Source organism: Nanorana parkeri, unplaced genomic scaffold (assembly GCF_000935625.1).
Source record: "Nanorana parkeri isolate BGI_ZX_2015 unplaced genomic scaffold, ASM93562v1 scaffold3454, whole genome shotgun sequence".
In the NCBI taxonomy this organism is placed as follows: Eukaryota; Metazoa; Chordata; class Amphibia; order Anura; family Dicroglossidae; genus Nanorana; species Nanorana parkeri.
In genome coordinates, this window is record NW_017309722.1 from 12,529 (window position 1) to 23,551 (window position 11,023).

The following is an 11,023-nucleotide window of genomic DNA, read 5'->3' on the forward strand; positions in this document are numbered from 1 at the left end:
AGAGCCGCTGCAGAGCCGTGTCAGTGACAGCCAGCACCCTTACATGCCATAGCGACCCAGGCGGCCCACACAGCATCAGAGGGATGCCCTGGCCGGGCCCCCCCTGTGCTCGGGCCGCCTGGGTCGCTATGGCTATTGTTACGCCACTGAGTACAACCCTCAAATTTTTGTCAATATTGGATGATATCGTGTCATGTGACGACACAGAAGAACTGACACTTGGTTACAATGTAACGTAGTGAGTGTACAGCTTGTATATCAGAGTACATTTGCTGTCCCCAACACACCGCCATTAATGTCTAAACCGCCGGCAACAAAAGTGAGTACACCCCTAAGTGACAATGTCCAAATTGGGCCCGAAGTGTCAATATTTTGTGTGGCCGCCATTATTTTCCAGCCCGGCCTTAACCCTCTTGGACATGGAGGTCACCAGAGCTTCACAGGTTGCCTCTGGAGTCCTCTTCCCCTCCCCCATGATGACATCACGGAGCTGGTGGATGTCAGAGACCTTGCGCTCCTCCACCTTCCGTTTGAGGACGCCCCACAGATGCTCAATAGGGTTTAGGTCTGGAGAAGCGCTTGGCCAGTCCTTCACCTTCACCCTCAGCTTCTTTAGCAAGGCAGTGGTCGCCTTGGAAGCGTGTTTGGGGTCGTTATTAGGGATGCACCGATACTAGTATCGATGCCGATACCGAGCATTTGGGCAGGTACTCATACTCGCCCAAATGCTCCGATGCCTAGCCCGATACTTCCTGTATCAGGGAGTCAGGCAGCGCATCATTACACGCTGCCCGGCTTCCTGATTGGCCGGGAAGACGGCTCCATGCTCCCTCGTCACTTGTGCATGCCCTACGCGGACATGTTCATTCGGATCAGATAGTAGGGGAAGGCAGGGTTGGTTTTATTTATTTATCATTAAATTAGACCCCTGATGTCTCCCCTGCCCTCTAATACAGACGATCAAGCCCCAGATTGTGCTCGATCATCTGTTTACTCGGCACTTCAGCCGGGTTTTGACTGCAGCAGCGAGCGCTGAGAGCGCAGTGCTTCCTGCTTCACTCAGCAAAGGGCAGATTGGGGAATGGACGTTCCCCGGCCTGCTCCCGCTCTCTATCCCTGACACTGTGCCCCCCCAGAGGAGCAGGGCCCCCCAAAAACCACGATGTAGGTGGTGTGTGGAGGCAGGTTGCGGCACAATCGCAGGCTAGTACAAGTGATCGGGCTGCACAGCCACCCAGATCACTTGTAGTTGAAGCTGGCGTCCCGGCCTGACCTCACTGGCTGCTAGGACGCCATTCACTGAAGCAGAGGGAAGGCCTACGCCGGGTTATTACTGGCAGTGGATGCATTGGCCTTGGACGCCGGCATATGCACTGTCACCCAGCCATAGCCCAGTGCAGGTCAGCGATCGTGGACCGGACAGGACCACTGTCGGAACGTGTCCGGACCGTGGTCCACTATTGAGGGAACCCTGTTCTAATGTAATCCGTACATTATGATACGAAATCCATTTATAAACACATTTTACCTTCTTCAACGTACGTATGTATGTATGTATGTATGTATGTATGTATGTATGTATGCATGTATGTATGTATGTATGTACGTACGTATGTATGTATGTATGTATGTATTCAACATGAGAAAGGTGAAACATTGATACTTACTGGCAGAAGCATCCCAGAATTTGACTGATCCATCGGCATGCCTGGGAACAGAATGTGAACAATCATGAATGCACAGGAATATTGGAATGTATGGTATAGAGCAGCGGTTCTCAACCTGTGTAACCTCAGGACCCACATTTGTCCTCGGTCATTAAGTCGCAAACCAAGTCGAACTGCAGTGGAACGCACGGCAGTGTGGGCTGCGTTGCTGTGATGGAGCTCCATCCATATGTGCATTGCTTGTACAGCTCCCATGCGCACCTGTAGAGGTGCTGGGAGCCAGAATGTGACGTCACTCCAGTCCAGGCGCCTCTACAGGACATGCGAAGGAGCTATAAGCAACGCACGTATGGATGGAGCTCCCTCGTGGCCGTACCCTCAGCCCACTCCACCTCAAGCTGACACTCGGCCCCGGGCAGCATATTTTGAATGGCTGCTCGGTGTGAGAATGGACAATGCTGCATCAGGGGAAGCCTCTCACCTAGAAAAGTGGAAGGCATGCGGCGAGACACTGAACACAGGGTGGCAACCCACTTTTGGGTCACGACCCACAGGTTGAGAACCAAGGGTATAGTGCCTTTGTTCTCAACTGGTGGGTCGTGACCCAAAAGTGGGTCGCGACCCCGTGTTCAATGGGTCGCCACATGCCTTCCACTTTTCTAGGTGAGAGGCTCCTCTGCCTCCCCCTAGCACAGCACTGTCAGTTCTCGCTCCAAGCAGCCATTCAAATTATGCTGCCCAGGGCCGAGTGTCAGCTGGAGGTGGGGTGGGGCTATGGCCACGAGGGAGCTCCATCCATGCATGCGTTGCTTACAGCTCCCTTACGTGTCCTGTAGAGGTGCCTGCACCGGAGTGACGTCACATTCTGGCTCCCGGCACCTCTACAGGGCACGCAAGGGAGCTGTACCAGCAACGCACATATGGAGGGATCTCCGTCACAGCACAGCACCCCACACTGGACCCCAGGCTGAGGATCCCCTCCAGTTCTTGTGAGGTAAGGAGACTGGGCGGGCCTACCGTGTGTTTTGGTGTGGGAGGTGTGTTGTGTTGCCATTTATCTCAATGGCACCCCAAACGCACCTCCCACCCACAGTTCCATCACCCGCACCTGAATGCGCAGTGGCGCAATGCCGTGCGACTTGGGTCACGACTTAATGACCGAGGACAAATGTGGGTCCTGAGGTTACACAGGTTGAGAAGCGCTGCTTTAGAGGATAAAAGGACTGTAATAAAGACAATACATGTAAATACTGAAGAGGTTACATAGTATTTGAGGTTGAATAAAGACGTTAGTCCAACAAGTCCAACCTATTAGGAATCCCCCCAGATCAAATTAAAAGGATGTCACAAGTCAGCCAATTGGATTTCTCCTCCAAGCTGAAGACCATTTCAGGTGAAGGAATTGGGGTGATCTGAGGGGTGAAGGTGCAGGAATGGGGGTGATCTGAGGGGGGAAGGTGCAGGAATTGGGGATGATCTGAGGGGTGAAGGTGCAGGAATTGGGGATGATCTGAGGGGTGAAGGTGCAGGAATTGGGGATGATCTGAGGGGTGAAGGTGCAGGAATTGGGGATGATCTGAGGGGTGAAGGTGCAGGAATTGGGGATGATCTGAGGGGTGAAGGTGCAGGAATTGGGGATGATCTGAGGGGTGAAGGTGCAGGAATTGGGGATGATCTGAGGGGTGAAGGTGCAGGAATTGGGGATGATCTGAGGGGTGAAGGTGCAGGAATTGGGGATGATCTGAGGGGTGAAGGTGCAGGAATTGGGGATGATCTGAGGGGTGAAGGTGCAGGAATTGGGGATGATCTGAGGGGTGAAGGTGCAGGAATTGGGGATGATCTGAGGGGTGAAGGTGCAGGAATTGGGGATGATCTGAGGGGTGAAGGTGCAGGAATTGGGGATGATCTGAGGGGTGAAGGTGCAGGAATTGGGGATGATCTGAGGGGTGAAGGTGCAGGAATTGGGGATGATCTGAGGGGTGAAGGTGCAGGAATTGGGGATGATCTGAGGGGTGAAGGTGCAGGAATTGGGGATGATCTGAGGGGTGAAGGTGCAGGAATTGGGGATGATCTGAGGGGTGAAGGTGCAGGAATTGGGGATGATCTGAGGGGTGAAGGGGCAGGAATTGGGGTGATCTGAGGGGTGCAGGTGCAGGAATTGGGATGATATGAGGTCTACGTTCACCGGTACAATGGTTGTCTAGAGCTTGTAAACTGACACTTAATGTGAAGAAGGTTGGGGACCCCGGGCTCTAGAACGTGGTCAGAGAACAGTCTCAGCATCTATGAGCATCATAAAATATCGGCAGCTCATGTCTGAGTCTACTGAAGGGCCGTGTTGTCTTCCTTACCCTGTAACAATCATTTCTGGGTAGGCTGTAGTTCCAAGGTTCCATATTCCTCCCGTTATCGGCCATTCCTGCACAGTACAGAATGAAAACAATCGTTATACTTCCTGGTTACACCATCCCCCGCTTTGACATGATCACCGCTCAAGCTACAGGATGTAAACTTCTACGTTATATACATTATGTACACGCTGTGCTTTGTAGTTCTGCATAGTGATTGTTCCTCTACTGCTTCTCTCTCTATCATTCTCAATGCACGGCCATGGACCGAGCCTGACTAACAAGAGACACTTAGTGAGGCGCGCCATGAGAACGCCATGTGTGCGCTACACTGGAAATACAGGAAAACGTCCCATTAAAGATAACGATCGCCATAGCGACCCAGGTGGCAGCTATGGGGCCCGGGCACGGGGTGGGGGGGCCCAGCCAGGGCCGCCTGGGTCGCTATGGCATGTAAGGGTGCTGGCTGTCACACGGACCGCTCTTCCCCCCGGTCTCCGAGTTGTATTACCTTGTTGCTGCATCCTTGTTTTTTGTGCTTTGCTCCCACCGAATAGAGCACTGGGATGAGGTCAGGGGGGCAGTCCGCGAAATACTCCGTACAGGTGACAGGAGACTCATGGATGTCCATGGAGTGAGGGTTCTCGAAGATTGGAAAACTGACGGAAAGTGTAAGTCGGTTAGTTGGTTGGTCGGTCGGTGTGGATTTAGATAAAGCAGATAATGTGATTGTGAGCGTAAAAATAAAAAAAAAACATTAAAGCCTCCCGAAAAAATGTTTTCTCAATGTCTGCGCCCTTTGTCCGGTACAGTTTTCCCTTTTTGATAAATTAACTTGTGGATCCTTCAACTCTGACTTCCTAGTTCTGGGTGGCAACAACGTGCAGGCTCATCCGGCGTCTGCAGCATTGCCACCGCAGCGCGCATGCTCCCGGGATACCATACCCAAAATTGACCATTTACCGCTCACCGGTTTAGTGTTGTCAGTGATTGATGAGCCTAGAATTATTGCTATATGTAACATGTGCGGCACAATCGTCGTTTTCGCACGTAGGAGCACCCGACGCATGATTGCACGCATTTATGTATGGGCAGGATTTTTTTTTTAAATGTTTTATTATTTTTTATGTGTAACTTTAAATTATAATTTTTTGCAACTTTCATTTTTTTTAAACTATTTTTTTTTTTATCACTTAAAGGAGAAGTATGAGGTCAATGTTTTTCCCCATAGTTCTCCTCAGGGTAACGGGAGGAGACAAACTAGCGTCCTCCCGTCACCCTAGGCTCAGTATACCACAAGCTACAGCTCTCTATATACTGAGACCGCCGCAGCTGAAGCGGATCCCGACAATTATGTCTAGATCCGCCCAGCTGCGTGACTGACAGCTGGCTCTGCCTATCTAGAGGCAGAGCACCCTCCCCCCCCCCTCATAGCTCTCCTTTAACTTTATTGTTATCACATAGACGGCTAAGAAACCCGACTATGTGATAGCAAAGAGGATGTGACAGGTCCTCTTTATGGAGACATCAGGGGTCTTCAAGATAGGCAGAGCCCGCCGTCACTCACGCAGCTGGGTGAATCTCGTCACTAATGTCAGGGTCTGCTGCAAAACCACGCCTACTAACAATATAATGCGTGACAAAAGAAGATAGTATAATGCACAGCAAATATAAACGTTCATGGTTGCCGGCAGCACAGCGAACATCATTTCATTGGTGGATGCAGGACAGGAAACGCATGGGGCATCTTACTTGCTCTGTGTGAGATCCACCACGATAAGGTCCCTCTCCATCAGCACAGCCACGGCGTACGGTTCCTGGAATTCTAGGAGCAGAAAGAAGTGAATTGAGTTTCCCGCTCCGGCCGTAATCGGAACCAAACTAATAAGTTAGAGAAATGACGCAATTCCTCATTCCACATCTTCCTCTTCTTACGCGTCTGATATTCCAGTGCATGGCAGATGCTGGAGAGTTAAACTGCCTACAGGCCCGGATTCCCCACAAGGCCACCAGGGCCCGGCCTCGGGGCGGCAGCACGCAGAGGGGCGGCAGCGGTGTCCTTGTGGGGAAGTTGCCCTCTCTACATTCAGTCCTGCTTTGTACAAGCCGAGTTACATGTAGAGTGAGGGAAGCCGATTGTTCGTTTACATGTGAACTCAGCGATGTCACTGAGATGACATGTAAACAGTGTGCAGCCTCCTCCCCTCCCCCCCTGCACTTACCTCTCAGCCGAGTCTCTCCTCGCTGCAGGGAGCAGAGTGGCACGGTTAAAAGTAACCCCACCGCTCCGTGTAGACAGTGAGAGGGGAGAGCTGTGCCGTGCTGTGCCGTGCTCTTCCTCTCTCGCCTGTCACAGGAGTTGCAGCACGGCGCTGCGCTAGAACTCCTGTATTGGAGGTGACGGGGTCAATAAAGAGAACCTGTCACGTCCAATTGCTATCACACGGGGGATTGTTTTCTCCTGTGTGATAGCAATAAAGTTAGGTGGGAAAAAAAATTAAATTGATAAAAAAAATTAAATAAAATAAAAAGGTGATTTAAAAAGTAAAAATTAATAAGAAACAAATGATTAAAATAAGAAAATAATTATAAAAAATGAACAATAATAAGATTAAAAAAATCTAAAAAAATAGTTACATAAATAAAAATCGCGCATCGCAGAACCTGGCCTTGGGGCGGCAGAGAGAGTAAATCCGGCCCTGACTGCCTACTGGTTTATTTTATTTTTTTGGAGGAGTCTGGCATTGAGATATCTGCGGTCGGTCTGCACTTCTGTACCGGCCATTCAGAGGGGGTGCCACATTTCCTGAGAGCACCCCACTCTACTACGAGAGCTCAGGAAGATATTGCCACTACAGGGCTTCCACTGGGAACATGGAGGATGAATTGCTCCACAGCGCCTGCAGCTACAGAGGTCAGTGAGCGCTTGATTTGATGCGCATCTGTGATCTACCGAAGGTGTAAATAGCCTGGCCACAGACAGTGGCGTCACAATGGGGGTGTGGACCGCAGCCGGGTGCCACCATTGGAGGGGTGACACCAAAATGACTGACAGTCATTTTGGTGTCACCCCCTATGAAAAGTCAGGCGCTCGGTCACAGACTGAGAGCCCGACAGTGTTCAGGAGAGAGGAGGGGACCCGGCGGAATACCTCATCCCGCCCGGGTGAAGGCCCCCGTCCTCTCTCTCTGCCGGGGTCCAGCACCAAGATGGCAGCTGGCAGGCGCCAATAAGACAACCACGCATCAAGATGACGTCATCGCGCACAGCAACAGCACGCGCAATGACGACGCGGCGGGGTGTCACCCGGTCTCTGCCCCGGGTGACACCCCGCCTCGGGACGACCCTGGCCACAGATTCACATGCGACTCTCTCACACAATGCAGTGCTTGGAGCCTGAATGGCCAATCACCTGGCCAAAGTACTGTCACTGGGGGGCCTGTATAGACTCGTTAGCCATTTGTAGACTCCAACCAGATCACCTTGCAGCATTAACAGGGTTTTTTTTTCTCTTTGTTTCTGCAGACACAATGTTCACAGGGGACAAAGACAAAATACATATAAGCATCATGGAGGACAGGTCTTCAAGTGAACCTGCCCCTTTCTCCTGCAGGGGTGAAGCACTATAAGCCAGCCAGGTTTTGCCTACATTTGAGCTGTAACGGGGATGCAGTGGGAGGACCTACATGACTATTCATAAATGAAAAGGACAGTTTCGGACAAGCTTGAGGAGGCCTGGGGCCTTCCCGGTCTGTACCGCTGCAAACCAGCAGTTTAGGTAGACCCGCACACTACATTACTCTTGTTTAAGGGCAGGATCACACCATTTTCCGGTCCAGATCTGGTCTGGAAATTGGTGTGAACCTGCCCGCAGTTCCAGTGCATTCCAGACCAGACAGAATGAGACGTGCAGTATTTTCTGGTCTGGTCTGGAACGGACTGCGCTGGTGTGAACAGAGGCCAGAAATAGCAAAGGGAGACATTAGGATGCACGTTGGGTCCAGAAACAATCTGGTCTGCTCTGGAGATGATCTGGATGTGGTGTGAATGGGCCCTTAAAGGAGAACTATGGGGTCAGGGCTTCTCCACATAGTTCTCCTAAGGGTCACAGGAGGACATAAACTAGCGTCCTCCCGTCACCCAAAGCTCGGTATAACGCAAGCTACAGCTCACTATATACTAAGACCGCCGCAGCCGGGACGGATCCCGACATTACGGTCGAGATCCACCCAGCTGCATGATTGACAACTGGTTCTGCCTATCTAGAGGCAGAGCCAGCTGTGCCCAGCCCACTCCCCCGTCCGTTCCGCCAGTCAGCGCTGGAGGATCGGAGCGGGGAGGAGTGGAATCCTTGCAGGGAGCCGTGAGTGACAGTCACGGCTCTCTGCAGGGACAGGATCGAGAAGTGAGCGAGCGACGGTATGTGTTCTCTCACCTCCCGATCTATTGAGTCGACGTGTGACCGTTTCATTGTCACACGTCGGATCCAACTATGAGGATGAGTGAAAAGCCCCTCCCCCTCATAGTTCTCCTTTAAACTGATGAAGACACGCAGGATCGTTTCCCAGCCCAACAATCTTCACTTACCGTTGGAATAGGGTGTTTCACAAAGGGTTAAAAAGTCCACAATGGGGTGATCCATCTCCAGAACGGTGATGGCCTTTCCGTGCATGATGGTCAGGCTCGGTCTTCTGCTGGCCTTATCGTAGGACAAGCCGCCGGAGAATATGATAAACGGCTCGCTGCAATACAAGTCAAACACAAGGCAGCTGTTTATACACACCGAGAAGGCAGGGAGCGCGTGTGTGATATTAATGTGGACTGCCTCAGTGCCCCCGTCTAATGGATTCCGGGATAAGCTATTGTTCCACATACATGAAATCGTGTTAACATCTTCCACACACACACATAATAATCTTTGTAATCTGTTTCCGAGGTCAGCAGAGTGACATGTTGTATGTGACAATAGTACGCTGAGCAGCATATAGGAACATGTACGCATACTCTTCCTCAGCTCTGCGTATCAATGGTGGGACGAGCTCCATAGGCCCCCCCAAGGAGGAAGAAAGAAAAGGCCAAAGTGAGCCAACAGCCTCCATGGAACGTGAACTACTTCAGAATCATAGGTTGCAGGTCCTGGACTTTTTTTTGCGCCTCCTGCTTAAGCACCCAAGGCGGCCACCTTTGCCGCCTACCCTTCAGCCCGGCCCTGGATCTAACTGGCTGCAGAGACTTCTTACGGCACAATCCTTACACTACCCAGGGGCCACTCAAAAGGCACTTTTTGGGCACAATAAGTGCTGGTTTAGCCCTCATTCACACTAGAAAAGGCCGGCGCGTACAGCTCCGTGCAAGGCCGTATCGGGCAGCTCCCGGAAGGACAGGTGCTGCGTGTGATTAGTACGAAGCCCCCGACCTTCTCTATGGGACTACGCGGCCGTACGTCGTTACTAAAACTGGAGCAGACAGAATCTGTAGCAGCTGTGCATAGTAACCAATCAGATTCTCGCTTCAGTTTGTTCGGTTAAGCAATGAAAGCTGGAAGCTGATTGGCTGCCGTGCACAGCTCCAGATTTCGCCTGCTCCGGTCCTAGTGAATTCCCCATAATAACTATACACCGCACCCTATACATACTTCAAGTGAATTACCATCTTGTCTTGAATTGTATTGTGATTGTAATGTCTGCCCTATATTGTAAAGCGCTGCGCACACTGTTGCCGCTATGTAAGTCCTGTGAAATAATAATAATTTCAAACATATGAAAGGTGTACAAAGTTTTTCTCCCCCTTCGAGTAAAACTCAAGTTTCCATTCTGGCGCATGAAAGGGATACTTAAAATGTTGCCATTCTGATTACTCCCAATGGTATGATGGTATGACCAATCCGGGCAGAGCACTCGGATGTCCCAAATACTACCTGTAAACCAAAGTTATAAATGTATCCACCGGGGGAAGTTCAGACACATAAATGGGATGTTGATCCACATCGGAATTTACAATTCTGATGAATCCCACTCTGGATACATATTAAACTGACTCTTCTAGCTAAGGTATAATCCATGGGTGGGCAAACTCTGGCCCTACAAATCCCATCATGCATCTGTGGGTCATGCCTGTGGCTGTCAGAGTCTTGCAAAGCCTCATGGGATTTGTACTTGCACCACAGCTGGAGGGCCGGAGTTTGCCTTCAATCCACACGGCTGGTTATCCCGACTAATGTTTATAATCCGGGATTACAAAAGGTATCCGCCGCGAATGTCCATCATCCTGTATAGATCATGCAGTACAGTCAGGTACCGTCTCAATGTACGCTATATACAATGGAGATCCAGTGCAGGAGGGTTATGCCCGAGTAATGATTTGTGCTAGTCACACCGAATCTAGAGCGCGCACACACCTACAGAATACACCACAATGCACATCTTCAACCATCTTCTAATTCACCAGCTCCTCTTTCATTTAACCCATGTGACCTACTCCCCTTTCACATTACCTACTCCCTTTCCAGTTGACCTACTCCCCTTCCAGGTGACCTACTCCCCTTTCCAGTTGACCTACTCCCCTTCCAGGTGATCTACTCCCCTTCCAGGTTACCTACTCCCCTTCCAGGTGATCTACTCCCTTTCCAGTTGACCTACTCCCCTTTCCAGGTGACCTACTCCCCCTTCCAGGTGACCTACTCCCCTTTCCAGTTGACCTACTCCCCTTCCAGGTGATCTACTCCCCTTTCAGGTTACCTACTCCCCTTTCCAGTTGACCTACTCCCCTTCCAGGTGACCTACTCCCCTTCCAGATGACCTACTCCCCTTCCAGGTGACCTACTCCCCTTCCAGATGACCTACTCCCCTTCCAGGTGATCTACTCCCCTTTCCAGTTGACCTACTCTGCTTTCAAGTGACCTACTCCCCTTTCAGGTGACCTGCTCCCCTTTCAGGTGACCTAATCCCCTTCCAGGTGACCCACTCCCCTTTCAGATTACCTACTCCCCTTTCCAGTTGACCTACTCCC

The 11,023-nt window shown here is 51.0% G+C and overlaps 1 protein-coding gene across 1 annotated transcript; it reads right to left on the bottom strand.

The window, feature by feature from the left end:
* Window positions 1-1,667: 1,667 nt before the first annotated feature.
* LOC108803159 (syntaxin-binding protein 5-like) lies at window positions 1,668-8,888 on the bottom strand (the record flags this gene model as incomplete). The annotated part of the gene is made up of 5 exons (XM_018574996.1): window positions 8,603-8,888; window positions 5,768-5,840; window positions 4,527-4,674; window positions 4,019-4,086; window positions 1,668-1,708 (listed from the first exon to the last, which is right to left on the bottom strand). Coding segments are annotated over exons 1-5 (616 nt in total), but the record flags the coding sequence as incomplete, so codon positions are not given.
* Window positions 8,889-11,023: the final 2,135 nt, after the last annotated feature.